We start from the raw sequence: 22,714 nt of genomic DNA, 5'->3' as shown, positions 1-22,714 counted from the left end.
GATTCTTTTTTTTTTTACCTCAATCCCTCCCCCTCACCCCTCTTCCAAGGCAGGGCTGTACTATTTATAATTGGCCCTGTGTGAGCAAAAGCTTCTATCAGGAATCTGTTCTAATTTTTATTACTGAGAAGCTAAAGCCTGTTCCAGATAATTTGGAAATTTCAGGGGAATTGTGATAGAGCTGATGGCACAGCCGGACTGACTCCAGAAAGGAGCTAACCTGTAATAGCCTCTGTGGCTGCGCTGATTAAATGTTGCCATAGATGAAAGACCTGCCATCACCGCAATAAATTAACCAATCACACAAATCCCAAGTCGCTACTAATCCCTCCTTGATACCATGATCCTCTGATCAGCTGAAGGAGGTGAAGAAGAAAGTGGCTTGTGACACTCAGCCTTCCTCTAACTCCCTGCTTCCCTGTGTAAACAACAAGCTAATGATATCGCCGCTGACCATTTCACCACCACTGGCTACTCTTAACCCGCTTCATGGTCAGGGCAGGTGAAATCGATACAAACCTTGGTGGGAATGATTATTTTCCCCCATGGCTTTTTTTTCTTTCCCTCCCTCCACCAAGGTCACTGACTGGCACTGTATCCGTCTTGATCCCACAGCTGCAGGATTTAGACAACTGAGAGATCAAAACCGCTCCGTCTGAATATCTCGACACATTCATTGGCTTCACACGCCGTGCTTTCAACACCCACTCGGTGTCAAGTAGTGCCATTTAAAAAAAAATAAAAAATAAAGCAAAAACACCAGGCAAATAACGCCATTAACATCTCTCGGATAAAGAATAAAACGCTTTATCAATTCTTAATTTGACTTGAATCCCTGATAGATATACATGAAACATATTAACGCAATGCAACGTAACGCAATGTCCAACATTGATCACAGTCTCCAACTAAATGACACTCCCATACAGATGAAATAAACTTCAAGACTTAAACTCAAACTGCACTCTCCATTACGTTTCGAGGTAAACGTATTTTCTCCGGGATTACGGTCGCAGTTACGAACAGTTTGAAACGCGTGGTTATTGCTGTAAATTGTAACAAAACAAAAAAAAAAAACGCTGCAAAACTGCTTGGTTAGATTGAGCCAAATAAATCATGTTTTGGATTAAAACAAAACCAAAGAATAACGCAACAAAAATACTTGGCTATGTTTAGGCTACAAGAGCGCTTGTCATGGGACAACGACAGTCTCCTGGGTTGAAAAACATGACCCTTCCTCCTCCCTATGCGGACTTCTGTAGACTCATTTTAAACTTATTTTAAAGCAAACATAATCCACGACAAAATAGGTTTCCCCTCGAATCGTAATTCACAAGTTTTGTTGTATGGGAATGTCATTTTCAGGAGCGCCATGTCCTTTTTCAGAGGCTACTAGCAGCATAATAAATAAAAAAAAGCAAGCTTATGTATGGGTTATGTCAAGTTTATATGTTCTCTGTTTCTAACATGGGAGGGAGGATAAAGGATTTGTACCTGTTCTACCAGTCAGTTTACAGCAGACAGCACACTCACACCTTGATAACGTCCATTGCAATTAGTTGTTCACTGCGATGAAACAAATTGCATGTGGTCAACTGGAAATTTCATTAAGGGAGATTTTCCTCTAGCCCTCGTTATCGCTCTGCGTATTAATATTTTCTTAGCCTCAAGGATGGATGGGTTGCAAGGGTCTTTATTTATTTTTTATTTTTTTTGTTGAGTAAAAAACACCGTCTGTGTTCTCCCACCGCTGTATCCATGCCGGGTGAACAGAAAGCTGTGCATAGTGCTTAGTTAGGGCTGCTGCATGTTTTCTCCATTGCATTCTGAAAAAAGAGTCTCCGTCAACATCCTACATAAGGTGAGAAATACCGCCATTCCTCAAGTCTGCCTTTGTGTCATTCCCTCCTTCTAAATGGCCGTGGTTACATCTGCCAAAATGAAAAGATACCCACAAACGGCTTTCATTCTGCCCCCCCCCCCCCTCCTCTCTCCCTCTCTCTAAGGCTATAGCATCTGCTATGGGGAGACTAAATAACAGAAATATGCAGGAATTGCACACTAATTCCCTTTAGAGATAGATCTTGGCTGGTGCCCTGTCATAAATCAGAGAATTTCGATATGAAATGAGGCAAGCTGCTCTAATCATTTCTGCATTTCAAATTGGATCACTGGCTCAATCGCTTGGCTTTTAAACTGCTTGCCTAAGAGCAAATGTGAGGTGGGAGATAATTCAGCTGAAATCTCTGCCTGCTCTGTGCGGCAGTTAGTTTACTGCTTGAGTGCAAGAGAATGCCTTTTTTTCTCTTCATCCCCTTCTTCGTCTTCTGCTTTCTCCCTTAGCCCATCTTTCTCTTTTCAACTTTGTTAAATTGACTTTTCATTTTCAAAATCGATTAAATTGAGAGAGTCACTGCTGTTCCCCCGGAATCTTTAAAGGGACACCCATCACTGTGCGCATGTGCCTTTATTTGTCTGCCGCTATCATTGGCGGCGCTTTGGGGAATAAATATTTCCTCATTTAAATCACCTTTTATCCTGCTGACTGGACTGTAAGCATCAAAGTTCATGTGCTGCATTAGCTGTTGCTTATTTCCCTCCATTGAAATGCCCACACTGCTTGTATTCATATTGACTGTGGGCGGCACTGCATGATGGCCGACCTGCTCTGTTGCTGGTTCAAGACATAACAGAGTGGTTATGAGGCCGACGGGTGATTGGCTGCTCGGGATGCTGATTAGGTAGCGATGCTGAATTATTAGCAGCACATCTAGAAATGATTTTGTCATGTTATTTTTCAAAGTGAATCTTACTAAATCAGGGAGGGGAAGAGAGGAGAATGGAGATTCAGACGGAGGGGGCTCTCTATCCTCTGTACTCCATTCTTCGAGACCTTCGGGCGCTTTGAGGTGCTCCAACTCTAAAGCCAAACAGTTTAGAGTAAGCTGTACCTGCCCTGAAGACAAGCAACCCCTTTCTCCACCCCTGCCTCCTTTCCTTTCCTATGAATTATTTTGCTGTTCTTTTCCTTTTCCAGTCATTCCCTTTGCTTTTGACATGCTTCCCTTTACTTCCTCTTGTTTCCTTCCTTTCCTCGTTTTATCTCCTATCCTCTCTTGTCTCTCCTTTCCTTTCTCTCTTTTCCTTTTTATCCTTTTGCTTTTCCTGTCCTCTCTTCGCCCTTTCTTTCCTTGTTTTATCTCCTATCCTCTATCATGTCTCCTTTCCAACCCCATTTTTTTTTTTGGTATTCCTTTCCTTTTGTCTCCACGTCTTTCCTTTCCTCCTCATCTCCTACCCTCTCTCATCTCTCCTTTCTTTCCATTTCTCTCCTTTCCTGTCATTTCCTATTCGTCCTTTTGCTAATCCTTTCTTTTCCTTTCCTCCTCTCATCTCCTCTCTCATCTCTCCTTTCCTCTCTCTCTCTCTTTTCCTTTCATTTCTTATTTAGCTATTTCTTTCCTTTCCTCACCTTGTCTTTCCTTTCCTCCTCATCTCCTATCATCGCTCCTCTCTCCTGTCATTTCCTTTCCCTCTCTTTATTTCCTATCTGTTCCTCTCCTCTCCTCTCATCCCTCGTGTCCTTTCCTTTAATATTTGTACATCACCCACACTGCTCTACTGATCCAGTCCAAACTTATTTTCCCTCCCCAGCCCTTCAGCATCATTCAACAATGTCCCCAACTTTCTTTGTCGTGGAGAATGTTTAATTCAACTTCACGAGTAAATGCGTGTGTTCTTCTGTAACTATGTATAATGCGTATGTCCCGAGAACTATTTGAAGTTGTAAACAAGAGAAAGCTGAATTTGTAATGCATGCGCTCCAGGAGTTAATCATATCTCGGAGGTATGAGTGGAGGTATGAGCACACACACACATGTACTTCTAGTGTTTGGCTTTGGTCAGGGGACAGAACAGCCCCGTCGCTTCACTACTCACTGTTTGAATTACTCGAAATTTTCCATTTGAATTCAATTGGGAAGGACTTGTTTGATCTCTTGCATGTAAGCTGGGGCTGACTCCCCGAGCGGCGAGAAGCTGTGTGAGGGAACATAATAGGGGAACCCAGAGCCAGTAATGTTCACCTGTATGGATATTACCGTGGCCCCTGGGGGTCAAGGTGGCGGGTGGCATATTCTCCGGACAGAACCGCTTGCTCTCTTTCGGGAATAAACATGTGGATGGGTGGGGTGGGGGGATTTCTTCAAAAAGGAAAAAAAGGAACTCAGGAGTCAATCAGTCAATGGGGTCACAACAAATCCCTCCGCTCATAACCACACGCGGAAGACTAGGATCAGTCAGAGGCAGCAAATAAAGACAAACAATAAAATAGTAGGCATGATGCTTGAATAAAGCCCCTGACTTTAGATAAACCCCTGTGCCCCCCTCTAGGTATTGGATTTTAATATTCTTTTGAACTCCCCTCTCTCCTCTGGTGGAGTTTCATGATGCATTAGAATAGCATCTGTATGTGATTTCATATTTCAGGAGACTCTCTCAAGTCTGCGCATTGGGAAGTGGAGCTCTACCCATATCAAAGTGTACAGAATCATAATTATAATAACCAACAAATTAAAAAAATTATAATTTGAGTCAATGAACAAAGTGAGGAAACATGTCCCTTTGTTCTAACGACTAACAAACCCCACCAAAGGTATGTTTGAATTGCATACCACCTGATCGTCGACATATTGCTGCAGTGCGCAATAGTTTGATCCCCGGGTGCACTTCAGATTGCATTTCTGGCTAAATCCGCCGCGAAAAAAGGCCGACAATATTTACACCAAGTTAAGTAAATAAGATAAAGATGGTGAACTTGGCCCTCGCTAAATGCATTAGACGTGAACTCTCTTATCAGAGTCTCAGCACGCTGACTGTTAAAAGATGGGTTTCTCGAGCTGGAAATGGTCTTTGTTACCCAATTAGTTTGCCGACGACCCCGCAGTATAATATTCCTTCTTTGACAGCCTCATACACATCCATCTAATGAGGTGCTGCCGGACCACCAGGGAGCGAATGAACACTGTCCAGACCTTCATCTCCTCCAGCACCTATCAGCTTTCTTATCATCAATGCTAACCTTTTTTGTCAGAGGACTTTCTGCTCGGTTGTTCATACGGAGACGTTTTGACAGCTTTGTCTTTGGCCCCGATCCAACTAGGCTGAGGATCAGAGGGCTAAGGCCAGGACAGGGGACGGCGAGGACTTATCAAGGTCCACCAGCAGGGGTTTGCCTCCCTGTAGGGTGGCAGTCCTTCTACTCTCTGAAGGAGGTGAAGCAAGCAAAAGCCCCTTTGCTTCTCCGCTTCCCGCGCCAATCTGACAAGAGAGGGGGAGAACGGCTGAACTCCGAAGAGCGACAATGCTTGTGTAGACGATGCTTGTGTAGACGATTTCGGGGAGGTTTTAAAGTCTCATGCTCACTTTCCAACCAGTGCCAAAACACGGAGAACTGCAACTTTACATTTCTACAATGGAGCTAATGGAGAGGGATGGGTCATCCACCTTTGTCCTGGAAGTACCAAGAAGACTATCGGGGTGGAGGGGGACTTGCAAATGCAAACAATCGGGGATTATCTGCACCACTTTTCAAGAAAGTTGTTTCAACATATCACAAGTGCAGCCATGACAGTGACAGATGGCAAAGCAGCTGGCACCACTCAACTTTGTTTCACTTTTCTTGCCTCTTCCTCCTCCTCCTCCTCCTCCTCTTGCGCCTTTGCTGCAACAGCGCTCCGCCGTGTATTGGAAGTGTTGGATAGTCCTTCATTTGGGAAGACATATTGCGTACTGTAAAACAAGGCGATATGCGTGAAGCCGGGGAGTTCTGAGCTCCACTATTGTTGCCTGTACGGTCTGAAACCCAGCTTTGCTTGTTTCCTTGTTTCCGGTACATCGCAGCTAAAGAAGCTGATTCACGAGACTCTAGAGATAAGTGTGTAAGCGATAGCGTGTGACGTAGGTGTTTGTGCGACTTAACTGTCGCTCAGCAATGTCAATGCTCTCATCAAGCTGTTTGCACGAGGTTTATGACGTACACGAAACATAAGCATGCAGACGCTGCATTTCCTCAGTGTGACAAGTTTGCGATGCAGACTGTGTCTCTCCCTGATGTGCCACTGGCAGACAGCAAACACCCAGAGGGTTGTGTGTGAGTGTGAAGGGGGGGGGGGGGAAAGACAGGGACACCCAGCTCACCCTCCTCAAGCCCCCCCTTAGGACCTGGAGCCTCACTGTGGGGCTTTCAGCCGTCACTGGTCTTGCTCTGCTGCAGGAAGACAGCAGCCTGTCTATCTATTAACAGTAGAACGGTCACATCTTCGGCGTCTGTGAGGATGGAGCCATTCATGTCATTACAGCAACATGAGCGATGTTTCCTTAGTGTGAAATCTGCACAATAACGCACGCTCATCTTATCTAGAATCTACCTGCTACACAGAGAGAGCGGCAGAGAATAGAGAAATGACTGGATGAGAGCATCTTTAGCGTTTCTCGATGATCTCCAGAATTGAAAATACAATAAAATGGATGTTCTAGAATGTTCGCAACCTGCACTTTACCTGCATTTTCACAATGAAACGTTTGTGTGCAACCAAATCAGATTTGCAGCACAAGACATTGCTTTACAGCACAAAACAGGAAGTGGTGGAAGACGTATTCAGATCCTTTACTTGAGTAAAAGTAACAATAAACAACAAGTTACAGTCCGGCATTCAAAATCCCACGATATAGAAGAAATATCAGTGAGTGTCAAAGTAAAAGTACACGTTTTACTATAATATATATTACACCATAAGGTCCAAGTTTAATCTGTTAAATGATTGTATTTTCAAGGTTCATAATTAGTTTTTAATCTGTAAAGTGACCGGTAACTAGAGCTGATGAATGTAGTGATATACAGTGTAGCGATATTCCCCTCTGAAATGAGCTGAAGTATGAAGTAATGTAAATGTTTGGAATTTGGTGAAAGCAGCAGTGCTGGAGGAGTGAAAAACACGTTTAATTTCAGCATTTTTAACGTCAACGTGTTCATCTTGGTATAAAGTACCGCCTCTATCGCTCCCACCCAAGCCTCAGTGCCATTTGCTGTAACCACTGGAAGAAAATAATGTCGATATGAATGCAACACTCATTAACGCTGCGAGCGCTGAATTGCGCTGCAGATGGTCGCCATCTTTATATTTGTGTTGATCACTGCATCCTTGGCGTGTTTGAGGAAAACCAAGCAGCCATCTCGGCGAGCACGAAGCAAATCAGTGAGTCCTGCTCTGCTTATCGTCTGGGGGGGGGGGGGGACCTGCCATATCAGTTTGGGTGTAGTTGTGTTGTGATGTAAGGGCGAAATGTCAGGTTCACTTGTAGATCAAGTCAACCATGCATTATCTCTCAAACAGTGGAGCTCCGCCGTGGCCGTACAGCTGTCTGACTGTGGCGACTGACTGAGTGCTTCACGGCTAAACACAAGGAGCAGTGACTTCCAGCCATGCACGCAGTCACTCTGAAAGGGCAGGCTTGGGAAATAAATGTGTATAGCAATAAAAGAAACTAAAAAAACAGTAGCGGTGAGTTTATTTCGCCACAACCTGCAATCCATCTGCCTCCCAAACGGACATTAATGTCATGTTGATCTGCGTTTAGAAAAGCCCACATTTAAAGGGTTGCTTCACCTTGATGTCCGCCCTCCCTTTTTAGTAACGCGGGAACATGAAAACCATCGATAGATGCCGTCGATAAATATATGGATGGGTTAGGGTTGGGGGGGGGGGGAGCAGCGCCAGATAATTACCATTTTACCCATCTGAAGAGACCCCAGCCCTGATATTGGTTTAAACCCAAGAAATAATTGATGCATGCAATCACAAATTGGTTCTCCGCCTAAAATTTGGGCCCATTATTTCATTAGACGGAGCCACATTCTTTGTGCCAAAATTATTTGTGTGTCCAACGCTAGAAATTCAAATCCTGTTAGTCCTGATAGTGTCTGGCATTTTTCAAAAAAAAAAAAAACCCGTATCAAAGACAGTGTGACTTACAGATAGAAAGCACGGGCCACCTTTAAATGCAGACATAAATCAAAATGTTAGTTGTTTTGTAGTTTAATGGTTTGTTTGGTTGTTTGTGTGCATGTGCATGCATATTGCAGGATGTGTGTGTGTGTGTGTGTGTGTGTGTGTGTGTGTGTGTGTGTGTGTGTGTGATTTAGCAGCTATGCTACACAGAGGTCCTATCCTGGGGTGCCTTCTTGCATATGTAATTGGATGTTACTGTAAATAATTGCCTGGGCATGTGCCAGTGTGATGATGGTGATGATTTGTGTGTGTGTGTGTGTGTGTGCGTCGGCTCATGTGTGACTGTGTGCGTGTAGAACGTGTGTGCATGGTTCTGTATGCATGTCTGTGTGTGTGTGTGTGTGTTTGTGTGTGTGCGAGCGCATCTGCCCCATCCGTACTCCACTCTCAAGTCCCACTGATTCTCCTTTCCAGCCATGTTGAATCCTCTTTTCCTTATCAGCCGAGCCCAGGCCTGCATCAGGCTCTCCTTGCTATGACAGAGGCTACAACAATAGGCCTGCGATACCGCTGCTTAGCGCTGCGTTTCGGAGGGGAAACCTGCCACGGGCGCAGATTAACTACAACACACACACACACGCGCGCGCACATACACACACACACACACAAAATAGATTGCAGCCTCCAAAACAAAACATTTTTCAGAATGCCTCCTCTTGATTAATGAAGCAGTGACAAGAAGAAAAATATAATTTCTGTAACAGAAAAATCCGCCGCCACTTGTTAAAGTTTAGGGGTAGCTAACAATAAACATATTGGGAAGGGAGAGGGTGGGCAAAAGAAAAAAGGGGGGTGAGATAAATGACTTGAGTGATGGGCTGAATCATTTCTGGAGCATCTTTTTTTGGGGGGGGGGAGTTGCACAGGCCCATATTCCTACCCTTGTACTAAATTACACAATAATCACACTCCATCGGCTGACAGCCTCTGCCTCTCTCGCTCTCTCTCTCTCTCTCTCTGTCCCAGGTGAAAATTAGGACAGTATCTTGACATTTTTGCTCTTCTGTAGTCTACAAGCTAAAGCTCTCTGTTCACAGCCCCAAAAAACACAGCATGCGCTCGCACACGCACTTCCCACACGCACCTCCCACACACGTACAGCACTACCCAAAACAAACACACACAAGTGCGTGCACAAACACACACACACAAATACCCCAGACGCATTGTGCACATGTGCGAGCACGCGGGCGTTTAATGGCTCTGCTCTCATGCGACACCAGTAGATTCAAAAGAACTTGTGAAGGCTTCATTTTGTATCATAAGCGATTCAAAACGACAGACAGAAATGTAACAGATATGAAAAATATTCCACCCATCACAAATATATGTCTGTATTGGCAAACACATACCTATGATTGTGATGACTTTTCATTCAAGGGTAAAGTCTTGATATCTCGTTAAGACTAAATTGATTGTTATACATTATAGCCTATATAGTGCTTAGTGACTCTTATTATGCCCTTGCAACCTTCCAATTCATTGCTTTTGTTTCTGGACCCGAGTATGGGATCATGAACCATATTCTCGTATAAGCGCTAACACAACAAGTGTATACTGTATAAAGATGGAGGACAAGATAAAACCCGTTAGATCTTGATCTGGAATCACGCGAGCCTTATGCATTGCAATTGCCATGTCATTTGCACTAAAAGGCCTTCAAAACACATGCAGACCAGAATTCTATTGAATCCAGACTCATTACAGTGCACCTTGACTAAGCCCCAGTAATTAGCATTGGTAAGGCATTGTACGAGAGGCGGCAACACCCTCATCAACACACGTTTACAACCGAGCTCTAAATCTGCTGCTCATTAATAGCGCTCCTCCCAATCAATTATTAGCACCTACAATGGGAGCCAGGCTCACCGAGGCCAGGCCTCGCACTCCAGGCAAACTGGCGGGGCCGACCGTCTCCTCCCGGTTCTGTCCGGCGTAGGTAATTACCTCTTTTAAAAAGACACCTGCTACTCAATAGCTTCGACCCAGACTGTTAATTTAGCCCCGTCCGCCGCCGACATTTATGTCTGAGTGTCACTATTAATTTGCGTTAATTTGGGAGAGAGAGAGAGCGTGTGAGAGGAAGCCGGGGCGGAGGCGTTGTCGGCAGCCGGGGCTGAATGTGCTCGTCGCTCACCTGCGCCGGGGCTGCGGCTGTAATTGGAGTCTAATGGTCTGATTGATCAGTGAGAGAAGTGAGGGATGAGACGGCACTCTGGCAGCTCCATCAGTCAGACAGAGAGGAGAGGAGGCGGAGGAGGAAGAGGAGCGGGGCAGAGGAAGCAGCTGACGACAGCAGCACAGCGCCAACTCTTAGGGCGTTTTATTCTGTTGTTTTTATTGTCTTGCTGTTCTGCCTCTCTCGCCATAGAGCGCTCCAACCCGGGTCCCGCTCCTCAGTCTTCAGCTCAGACTCTGGTCTCTGTCTGTCAATCTAGTTAAGAGCCTTCTGTTGTGTCCCATTTAGGCTGCCTTACATCTCCTCCTTATCGTCTTTAAAAGATGTTACATGTGGAAACCAGTTCTGTATTTAGACCGAAAACATCTCAAATCGGTGTGTGATCTAAGAACGGTAAAGACCACAGTAAAGCCAGGCACATGTGCTGCCCTGATACAGCGCAATGTGATTGCGTTAACAGGTCTGCAACAGCAATAGCTATAACTCCAGTGCCTCACGCCAGACTGAGCCCCTGGGGTCTACAGACCTGCCACGGCCGACCCATCAGCTGTGAAATCTGCTTTCCTCTTTGATAAACGGTCGAGATGTGACCCTATCTCTGTCCTGCAGATGCCCAGATTTCCTGTCATGCTTTTTTTCCCCTCTGTTTTTTCCCTGCCTCCCCCCCACCCTCTCTCTCTCTCATTCTCTTCTTTTTCAAGCTCTACACCTCCCTTTCCAGGCCTGTCTGGACAACCGCGCGTAACGCTCCATTCGCCGCTCTTTTCTCCGGCGTCATCCATCACTCCTGGGGCACAGCTACTGAGGCCTGTCGTCCACCGGCTGCAGCTCCCGTTCGCTACCTCAGGGGACCAGCAAACCTCGCCCACCTCCCTACATCAGACTCCGGGCCGGACCTACACGTGCCCTGCTCCTAAGCGGCTCCTGCTCCAGTTTAATGCAAAAAAAAAGCTGCTTAAGCTCACGAGATTTTTCATTATTTACTGTGAGCCACTTCAAGGAGACGTTACACTTTCAGCCGCTCTCCGGGCGCCGTGCCAAGGATCGAGAAACGGACACGTGGCAAGCTCGACAAAAATAGCCTGACCTCTAAAAAGTCGTATCTGAAATGACGCGTCTGGACGGAGGGAGTAAAATATGTTTGACTTCAGAGAGGGCATATCAATATCTCACCACGCAGGTCATGTGCTTCATTCACGAGAGAGGTGCCGCTCCTGCCATATACCTGGCCGCCTTCGGGTAATTCATTCACCTCGATAGTTTCGAGAAAAAAAAGCTAAGAGAGTAAAAGGAGATTTAATAGTCTGTGGAGGTCACACTTCATAAGAATGACTGAGAGTGCCTCCTAGCTGAAGCAATGAGCCTTTATTTCTACCTCAAACACTCTCTGGCTGCCCTCTGACCCCGCTCTGCAGCAATGGCCGCCCTGATCTGGCTTCTTCTTCTTCTTTGTCTGCTCACTTTTACATTTGTTCTTTCTACTTTCCTTCCCCCCTCTCCAGGTGAGGCATCAGGGTTTGTTCCACATCTTGATGCGTCTGTGTTGGAAGGTTTGCACAACTCCCTCGCCTCCCACTGAAATAACTTGAGATAAACGCAGCACACACATTACGGATGTTGCCAACGGCTGCATGTTTTAACAAGGCAACAGCTCAATAATCATTTAAAAACAAAAAAAACCTACGCTACTGTAAATGAGATGATTCCCTGGTGACGTGCCTGAATACGAGGGATCGGCTGATATTTTTCTGGCTCGTTCTGCATCCAAGAAACAAAGTGAAAAGTTACACTGAACCCTGAAAGGAGGCTCGGTAAAACAAAACATGCCAGTTGGGTTGACCTAGCCTTTAATGAGAGATAGTGAGAAGCTGCTAACAGCCAGTACCCCGTTGGAGAGATGAAACTTAAGAGAGGAGGAGGGCAAGCGGCAAAGCACTGAGAGGGCCCCCCGGGAGAATAGACACACATGAGATCCTTAAAGGCAATATGCCAAAGCGTCTTCCTTGGCTTTTAATTGCGAGGGAGGTTTGGCATATTCTGTAACCCCTCCACAGCCTATTACAGGTGATGACCAGCACCTGCTCGCTTAAAATAAAAAAAAATAAGAAAAACCTGAGGAGGATCTGGATGAATTCCTCCGAGGGCAGTTAGTTAAGAACGTATCACTCTAGCCAAGAGCAACAATCAGCGTATGCAGCTAAGTCAGCCGGGTGATGAATTTGTAAAGTTTGTGTCTGCGAAAAACACCCGAGCAACAAAAAGATTCTCAAAAGATAATTTCCGCGTGAGTCAGCGGGGTCATTTGATGGTTGAAGGGTTGGACGCCTTTCAGGGAAATTCATGGAGAGATTGCTGGAGAAGTATACGGAGTGTGTTACTTTGGGAGGCAACTTGAGGTGTTGCTCTGTCAAATCACTTTTCCGCCCAAGGATAACTGGCTTTACCCTGAGAAAAGCCATATTTCATGGCTATAATACCCGGGCCCGGGTTATTGAAAGCCACTGATGACTTCAAAACCGCGAGGGGAGCTTAGAAAACAGTTGAAAAATCTGCTCCGAAAATGATTTAGTAAAGTTTAAGGAAGAAAAACGTTGGTGTGGGGGGGGCCTCTGAGTACAAAAAATCCTCACGGACTTTTCCTTATGTTCCTTAACAGGATGAATGTGAGCTTGGTTACCATTTTAATAGGAATTTCTTAATTAATCCAAATGCAGAATGGAATCTGAAACCCGTGGAGGGGCTCGTCACTCCACCGGAGCAGCGGGTCAACACCAGCCTCTTTGAAACAAGAGACATAAAGGCTGCTGTGTGCAGGGTAACATCAAAAATAATGGATTGTGACTTCATTCAGTTGAAGCCTGGATGGAGCTCAGAATCCACCAATTAAAGCGTTTTGTCATGAAATATGCAGATTAAGTGGTTGAAATGGATGCACTTCAAAGGGGGCCAGTTGGGTCCCAGGAGAGCCACCTCAATGGGTTTGAATGTCACGGGAATTGCCATTAATACGGTCTTTAGATGTACAGTAGGAAGAATCGTGTTCCCATGGCTGCCACAGGCAAAGATTTACCAAATAAATGAATTTAATCATCCCTTTAGTCCAACAAACTGTTTTTAATTAGGCATACTTTATAAATGGTGACTAGTGGCTCACTAACGGTTAATAAATTAATTATTATTCTTTCATATTTTGAAGCAAGTCAATAATAAAGACATCATTTGGGCTCTCGGTTCGTGAAAGTGGGTCCATATCCTCTTCTACTGTAGCATGACCTGCTTTGTCTTTTTACTCATCACCCCACCAATGGACAGTTTGACCTTTTCCAACAAAGTGCTTCAGAGGATCCAATTATAACACCTTGTAAAGTATGCCTCATTATACACCTTCCAATAAAACCCCACTGAGTTTGGTATGTTGCACTCAACCCAGGACTGTCTAGCCAAGGTAAAAAAAAACTGGATGGCAAACAACTTTCTTCAGCTGAATTCTGTACAAGACGGACATTCTTTTTATTGACGCTAAAATCTGCCCCACAATGACTTCATTTTGTCTCGTCCTGATTATTGCGTCGGCTCCTTTCACTCACTTTCATTTAGATTTGCAGGGTTTTAACCTCAAACTACCAGATGGGATCACACCAGTTCTAGCTTCTTTACACTGCCTCTCTGTTCCTTTTAGGATAGATGTTTCTGCTAAAGTTTAGAGCATTGCATGACCAGCAAGCGACATTGCTTGAAGACCAAACAAGAGTAACCTGAGATCCTCTGGCAGTGACCTCTTGGCGGTGATCTGCTACTTTACTGTTAAGGGTTCTCTTTACGGGATTCAGAGCATTAATATAGCAGCAAACAAGAAGATCTAGTGGAGTAATGTCTACCTGAGCAGGGAAGGACGCCACTCTCCCCCTGTGTGTGTTGTAATCCAAGCTTCTTCGTGCTTTGTTTGTGCTGTTAGCACTGTTAGCTTCTAGCCTCTGGCTCAGCCATGTCGAGAGCCAATGTGGAGGCAATATATGCTCTGAATTCCGTATTAAGCACCTTTAAGGCCCCTAAACTCTGGAATGATGTGCCTTGTGATAAGATTAGTTGAGCTGATTTCTTCTCAAATCACCCTGTATTTAGTACCTTCAGCTCCCTATTACCTTATCCAGTCATTTCCAATCATTGTGTTGTCAGCCTGTCTTGTTGTGGTTGGCTAATATTAAACAGTGGTTGCCCAAACATTCACAAATGATGCAGCAGTTGACTAGAACGAGGACATACCAGTGCAATGCTGTCAGCGCTCATCTCGATCTTCCCCTCGAAGGGTCCCCATGTCGTCCCCACGGGGAGCTGCTGCCGGGTGTGGATACGACGCTCGCCGTCTTTATTAAGGAAGCCGTCCAGCTCTCCTAAAAGAAAGAAAGAAACACACACCAGAACCCAAAGCAGTCAGCCATCTATGCAGCACATCAAGTTCCACATCAAATCACAGTGACATTCATTCAGTTGTCCTCTCCCCTCAAACCTACATCACATTATTGCCTCAGAGCCTCGCCGGTAAACAGCGAAGGTTAAAGCCAAGCTTTTTTTTTTTTCATAATGGATAAGCAAATCAAGCGAGCATCCATCTGATGGTGTTCCTCAGACACATGGCGCGCTAACCTTTCTTGAAAGGTGTCTTGTGTTGAGATAATCTCTGTGAGACAGTGCAGGCTCGCTGGCTGGCGGGAGCGGCCAGTGGCAGGCCTATTTCTGTTGCTCCGGGAAGACTGGGCCCTTGTTAGTGCTGTGCAGAGCTCCAGTTAATTAACAGTGAAACCGGATAGCGCTGTTAGAACTACCGCTGCTCACCTCCCTGTCACCCCCCCGACTATCTTATCTCTTAGATTCAGTGTACTTTTTCGGGATGGTGATTAATCAAATAGTTATGATAAACCCCATGGCAGGCCGTGACATAGTTTACCAGAGAGGATGTTTCCCTGTGTGTGTGTGTGTGTGTGTGTGTGTGTGTGTGTGTGTGTGTACATGGGAGAGTTCTCAAATGTACATTTCCGACTGGTTGCCTTGACAACCCAGAGAGGTCTTGTTAGAGGAAGTGTGATGATTCAGACATCTATAGCGACAACTTCTGTCTGATTTCTAGACTAAAGAAGTTCCACCAACTCAAACAAAGGACATTTTTATCAGGACAGAGTGATGTTTTAGGCTTTTTTTGATCATTGGAATGATCTTTGGGAGGCTAGAGATCCGGGGTCAGCTGCCATCATTATTCTGAGACCCTCCAAAGGAAGGACTGACACTCTAGCAGGAAGCCAACCCAACAACTATATATTATCTAGCAAATAATCCTGATGTATTATTATGCAAACAAACTCTACACGAGTTGTTAACATTGGGTCTCTTTAACCTATTTGTTCACACGTGTGGCTAATAGGTATTCAGGGCATTCTGAATGGGCTGAAGTGATCGCTGAACTTTTCTGATGCGTTCGCCGTATAATGACCTATTCAGCCCTGTTCCACTGTGTAAATATCAGCCGTGTATCTGCGGGCGCGCCATTGTGCCCGTCTGTTGTGCTCATATGGAAATGTTAGCTTATGCCGCTGCTTTGCATGCATAAACACGATCGCTTGGCGTTCCTACCACAAATGCCACAAATGACGCCCTTGCTGATCATATACTCATCGGTGGTGGTCACTCCGCTGACAATCAAAAAGCTAAATGTCACCCATAATAAAAAGTCACCTGTTTGACCAAATCTTTGTCAAATGTAGATAAAAAAAAGAAGATATCTCTGCAACACCAACACACGGTCTAAACACGGAGTCGGCTTCGAGGGAAACCGCAGGCACAGTTTTGGAATAGGCCCATGAGTGAGATCATCTGGACGGCGTTATCTCGCTCTTTCTTTCCACTCCGTCTCCCCTCCAGTGTTCCTGCTGTTGCATGCTGTCTTCCTCGGTGCTGCAGTGGAAGGTGGGTAAGCTCATTACAGAGAAATAATTAAACATCGGTGCACAGCTGGTCGTCATCACGGAGAGCAACAGCCACCGCTTGATGCATTCTGTTTGTCCTCAGATAAGACCCACGGCCTTTAACCGCTTGGATGCGAGTTCCTGTTTAGCCCCGCTTGACAAACGGCAGCAGCCATTCCCCGAGCCAACGATTCTGATTCCCTTTCCTTTACCCTTTCTTTCTTTCTTTTATTTTTTTCCCGGGTGCTTGGAATGAAAAAGGGGGTACTGGGTATGGGTGCAAGAAGGGGAGATGGGGGGGGGGAACAAGGGGGTACGATTCAATTTGTGCGGTTTGTGGTCCGCCATGTTTAGGTGCCAGTTGTGCGCATCTCACACCAAATGTTGCCTGAGGACCTTGGCTCACAGATGGCTTGTCACATCTGTTGCAGAAACTGTTGGTAGATCTCCACAAAAACACCCCGTGGATGAATAATGACTTCCCTCCGTGTACTGTCTGTATGTCCTCTATATGAGCATTTACAGGTTTGGTGAAAAATGTAAGAATAAACTGGTATTACCAACCGGGATACTGACAAGGCTGCAAAAAAACCTTGATGTCATGGTGATAATACCTCTCACAAACACCCCAAAAATCCCAACTCTATCACTAATGCATTTTGTACAAATACAGAAGTGTTTAGTCCGTCGAACAAGTGGAGAGGTCAAGATGGGCTATGAGGAGATGTAACGAACCCAGCGCCTGTGTTCCATCTTCAACAATTCCTCACAAAACGAAGCTCCTGATGTGGCCTGCGAGCTGTACCCCCTCCACCAAAAATCCCAACCAAACCCCTCTCCGCCACCTTCACCCTCTGCACCCCACCCCCTGCGCCCCACCCTTCCCTCGATAAGATCATCATCTGTCGCTAGACTCTAGGGTCTGTTCCTGCACTCCACAGATACTTGGCAGACCAATGAATGTCCCTTTGTGTGTGGAGATCCTCCTCAGATAGCACCCAAGATGCTCCACGCTGGCATCGGTTTGTTTTTTTAAAATGTGTGTCCTGTCTTTCTTTTCTGTTATGGTGTGGAGGGACAGGAGAGCTCATCTCTCGCCTTCAATGGCATACGACTGCATGCTAATGAGTTTCTCAGTGGCAGGGTGCCAGCCTGGGTATGATTTAAAGAATAAATGTGTATGGACTGTTGACAGACAGCTCAACTACCACGCTCTACACTATTATTAGATATAATGAAACACTCCTTGAGTTTCCCCCTTTTATTTCCCATTAACGTTGTAAAAAACAGGTCTCTCAAAGCTATGACGTTTATGCTCATTGGTATATCCAAACCTAAGATATACTCGCACCATAAAATCCAATAGGAAAAGTTCTATATAGATGATCATTTAATACATATTTCCCTAGAGGGAAATTTTGATATATTTTGGGAACATATTTGGTGGCTTTAGAAATATTGGGATCTCCACCAAACAAAGTTCTGTAGATTTTTACAAAAATAAAGGATACTTGAGGAAGTCTGTTTTGTAAGTGACATTTTTAAAGGTCAAAAAACACTACACTTTTATTTAGAATGCTATATTGTTGATTTAAGACTGAAATACTCTTTACCTTATGTCTTGGAGATTTAAGGATAGATTCACATTTCACTGTACGAATGGTTCTATTAATGCACATGAAGTGAAAGCCTGAATCTTCTTAATACAATTTCTGGCCTGGAGTGAGGTCTCTGCGAATGGTCAGAGATGACAAATGACATCATCAACTTGCTACCGCAGATTAACATTTGTTAAAGCAATGGGTCTGTTCGAGCCCTTTTCAACATGAATTTGACTTCTCTAACTAGTTCAAAGAACCAACTTCAAGGAAAAGAAATTGCCCGAGGCACCAAAAAAAAAAGCTTTTGATTTACTTCACCTTTTCCCCAGTTATCATGAGCATATTAACAGGGAGGGAGGATGTTATTGGGAAACAAAGAACGACAACAGCAGAGACAAGTGGGGAAGATGTGTTTGAGCTTCAGTAGGCAGAGGATCCCTCTTGATATCGAGTACTACCTTTGAATCAAAGCATATAAATGTCTGCTGTTCAAAGTTCAATAACCTGTGCGTGGCAATTCACACATGTCCCACTGAATCCCAGTCATCTCCACCGACAGGCCGCGTTATAGAGTCCGCAAATGGGCTATAAATTAATATACCGCGAGAGAGGCATATGGGGTGAAATGGAATGTACGGTATCGGTTCAACAAAAGGTGCCACATCTTTAAAGCAGATATGTGATATGAAATTTTACAGCTGAAGGAGAAATGTCACAGAGCTTTGATAAGAGAACGATTAACTTTCCCCCCCCCCCCATACCCAATCCGCTATTATCAGGTCCTGGTGAGCAAAATGCATCATTTATAACCCACAGCCCACACTATTATCTCTGAGAGAGGCGCTTGTTTTAAAACAAGGGCGGACCCCCACCACCGGCATCTCCTCGCCACCCTCCTCAGTCTCCTCCATCTCCCACAAACCCGCCCTAACCCGTCTGCTTCTGGCCCTGAACAGAGGGGGAAGAAAGTTGACAACCACATGCGTTTGGTCACGTGAGAAGGGGGAGGGGTTGTGTGTGTGTGTGTGTGTGTGGGGGGGGGGGGGGGGGGGGGGGTTTGGTAGCAGGATTTACCCCTTCAGGTCAGGCTTGTTTTCAGGCAGTAGAGGGTTTCGGGGTGAAAGAGTTAAACAAGGGATTAGGGCATTTTAGCTGTGACTCTCCACACAGGCTGAGCAGGAGGTTGGGGTGGGATTCAGTGGGGGGGGGGGGGGGGGGGGGGGGGGGGGGGGATTCAAAGTGGGGCTCCCTAGGATAGAGGACTCCCACCAGGGAGGGACCCAACAATGCCTGCAAAGTATTGTTTTCAAGGACACAGGTGTTTCAGCCCCATCGCCAGACATTGGACATTTGACGCTTCTGGACACTGATTATGTTCAATGCTAATGTTTTAAATATGTGTGATTTCTACAATATCTCTGGATGGCAACAAAAAAAGCAAAAGACATCCTTCTGTCCTTTTTAAGATAAGAGTACCACCCCTTTGCAGCTAGCTGCAGCTAGCAGCTGGTTAGCTTACTTTAGCATAACAACTGGAAACAGCTAGCCTGGCCCTGCTTGAAGGTAACTAAATCATCTCTAAAGCTCACTAATTCACTTGTTATATCTCAAATTTATCTCTCAAAATGCATACAAATGCTTTTATTTTTACAGTGGGTTACATGGCGTTTATTGGCTCTGAGCAGTAACCTGCTAAATTCTTAGCTGGTTGCCCGTCGACAGCTCCTATCAAGAAGTGGTAGTAACGACCCCACAAAACTGGGGGATTGTTGTTTTACACTTCAGATTTATACGGGTTAAACAAATAAAATATAACATGTTAATTAGTGAGCTTTAAAGGAGCTGGTTGGTGGATTATGTTCCATTTGGTCAGAGCTAGCTGTTTCCCCTCCTGTTTGCAGTCGTTGTGCTAAGCTAACCTAACTGGCTGCTGGCTGTGGCCTTGTATTTAACTGGCAGATAAGAGAGTGGTATCAATCTTCTCATCTAACTCTCTGCCGGAGAGCAAACACCTTCCTTTGATGAAAAGGCAGAACCTTATGTGCAGGTCTGCGAGGGGCATGTGACAAGCTTACATGCCCACCCACCCCGACCTCCACACACTTACTTTCCACCTCGCTACATAGTCGGCACACTACTTCCTGCATTGGCACTGAGACTCTGGAGTAGACTCTGAAGCGTGGAATCGTCCACTATGGACATAATTCCTATGGGGATAGTGGACTCAGTGTTTATGGGGATCCGAAGATAACCCAGGATCTTGCCATGCCCATGACCCTCTCTGAATTTGAAGTTAAGCTGCACTAACTCACATACAACAACTTGGTCCCGCGGTGCATTACCAACACCGACAGTTCGGTATCATTGTACAATTGAAATACACCAGCCACGAAAGCGCTCCGCTTCATCACAGAAGCACGGCTGAGTTAGCAGCGGGGCTCGCTGACAACAATCTCTATGACATCCATCTTTGGAGAAGTGCTGCAATTTTCTATGGATAGCATGTAAAGGGAGACAGCGAAACCTAAAGAATGACTGTCCTCGCGCCGAGATATCAGCTTATCAGCCGGCAACATCTAGAGGACACACGCCACTCCCGCTGGAATCTGATCATTTTTAAATGCTTTTCTTAAAATTTCAAAACCATCAAAAGGACATTACTCCACCTGAGGGTGTCAGGATGAATGAGTAATTGGCGGTATGTGCGTTGGGGACGCACGCATCTGAGACGGAGGATGGATAACAGGGGCTACGACTTCAGCTGCAAGGAGGAAGTTGCTATTTTGTCTGTTCAGTTGTCATAAATAAAGCGTGACGGGAAGTAGTTGGAAGGAAATACAGGTAGGAGATTGGTTTGAAAGATTTGTATGCGAGTGTGCTGTGAAACACCTAAACAGGCAACTTTTTAGCAATGAACACAAGTAAACATTGCCACCTCCGAGTCTTGCAGTTAATTCAGGAAGAGACTATTTTTAAAGTGCTCCTGAATCTCCTCCCAAGTCAATTACCAGGCTGCAACTTCCCCTGGGTAACGGGGGAATTCTGTTTTTTTTTTTTCCTGGGTGACCTAGTTGTCTTTTGTGAGTAGGTTTTAGCCGGAGCAGTTTGACAGTCAACAGATAAGATGGATTAAGCTTTTTTTTTTCTTCTCTCTCATCCAGTTTTGATGTGAACAGCGTAAAAGCGGGTTAAATCGTTGAGTTTCAGGAGTATTTTTAAAATGCCTGGAGATAGCGCGATAGAGGTGCTAAACCTAAGACTTGGGACCCGGGAAGGTCAAGGTCGGCGCTTTGGAGAGCAGCTACCCGGGCGACTGCCGGGGCCAGCTCTCGTCTCTCTCGGAGCGCCGCGGCCCAGCCCACCTCTCATCGCTCCCAGAAAAGATACACGGAGGGAGTGAAACAAAATCCCGGCGAGAGCTCGACGGGCGCCATCAAAGAGCAGCGCACCCCTCGCCTTGTGTGGGTGCCTGTGTGTGTGTGTGTGTGGAAGAGGAGGGGGGGCTGTTTAGTTCCTGCCTTGCATTTGCGTGCATGCGTGAATGAGATATGTGTGTGTGTGTGTGTGTGTGTGTGTGCGACTGCCTGTGTGTACACTGTAAAATATCGCTCCCTCCATGAGCAACTAGCTCCATAATTATGTTTTGATTATTTGCGAGCACTAAAATAAAACAGCAATTAATCTGTTGATGTAAGACAGAAAATAGAAGTGCGGCGCACATGCTTAACAACCCCGTCTACAGAGCGATTGCGACGTTGAAAGAAAACCGTGTTTTGAGAATAGAATGTGCGCGACACCACCCCTCTCCACCTCCACCACCACCCCCAAAAAACCTGATCTGAGGCGTGCTTAACATGCGCACAGGAGCTGACAGCCGTACAATCACGTGAGGCGGGCTCGGCCAATCACAGATCCGTTTGAAATGTTTTTCTTAAGCCTTCGCGGTGATGAGGCCACTTGAGCACCAGAGACAAAAAAAAGTTGAAGAGAAAATAACAATAGTCAAATCAGAGCGGGACACCGGGGTCGAACGCTGCTGGTTTATCGCGTGTCACATCTAGCCCCTTCACGGATAGGTTTTTTAATGCAAGGGGGGGGGGGCTGGAGACGTTTTCTGAGGGGACACATTCAGAGACATTTTTGTAGACGTCTATTCCCCCCACTGCTCCTCATGTCGGTGACAGGGGAGAGTAATCCTATACACAGGCTGCTATTGTGAAATGAGAAACTAGCCTCCTTCACTGCCAGAGACCAGATGCACCTCTCCCTCTCTCCCTCTCTCCCTCTCTCCGTCTCTCTCTCTGTCTCTCTCTCTCTCTCTGTCCTAATCTGTAAACGACTTAAAGGAGCCTTATCTCCGGGCTCTTCTGCTTCATTTCATGCTTGATTTACTTTAATTTGTCTGATAGGGCACAAGGATTTGGAAATGGCCCATCTTTCGGTGGAAAATGTTCTGATTTTTCTCCGGCATTGTTATGTGGAGGTTTTTGACTTTTCTCTCCCCCTCTCTCCCTCTCTCTCTCTCTCATTCCTCCTCCTCCTCCATCTCCATCTCCTTTTTCCCGCTCTCCCCCATCCTCGCTCTCTCTCCCTCCCTCTCTCTTTCTTCCTCCATCATCTCTCTCTTCTTTCTTTCCTTTAGAGGTGTTGGATGGATCTTGCTCCAGTGCAACAGTCTGTTTGAGTGCATTTAGATTTGAGCTAACACAGCAGAAACAAGTTTTTTTTTCCACGAGGTGTGATTTTGTGGTGGGGGGGCGACTGAATGGCGGACGGCGGGTTTGCCTTTTCAGATCCACATTGAGGGCCTCGGGGCAGCCGAGTGCTTCAAACCACAAAGATCTTATGTTTAAGTTAAGAGACGACTGGCCCCTCCAGTTTAGCGAGCGGGCGAGCGGCTGGCGCTGA

The 22,714-nt window shown here is 45.6% G+C and overlaps 1 protein-coding gene across 1 annotated transcript in view; it reads right to left on the bottom strand.

Annotated features, from left to right (window-relative positions):
• zfpm2a (zinc finger protein, FOG family member 2a) overlaps positions 1–22,714 on the bottom strand; it is a 117,656-nt gene that overhangs the window by 46,679 nt on the left and 48,263 nt on the right. Inside the window, exon 4 of the mRNA XM_076096573.1 lies at positions 14,518–14,639. Coding sequence (XP_075952688.1) covers positions 14,518–14,639 — 122 coding nt within the window. The remainder of the gene's footprint in view (positions 1–14,517; positions 14,640–22,714) is intronic.

The sequence above is a fragment of the Anarhichas minor genome, unplaced genomic scaffold (genome assembly GCF_050575085.1).
Source record: "Anarhichas minor isolate MPS153535 unplaced genomic scaffold, ASM5057508v1 ptg000022l, whole genome shotgun sequence".
Classification (NCBI taxonomy): domain Eukaryota; kingdom Metazoa; phylum Chordata; class Actinopteri; order Perciformes; family Anarhichadidae; genus Anarhichas; species Anarhichas minor.
Note: the sequence above shows the minus strand (reverse complement) of the source record. Positions and strands in the feature narration are given on the sequence as shown.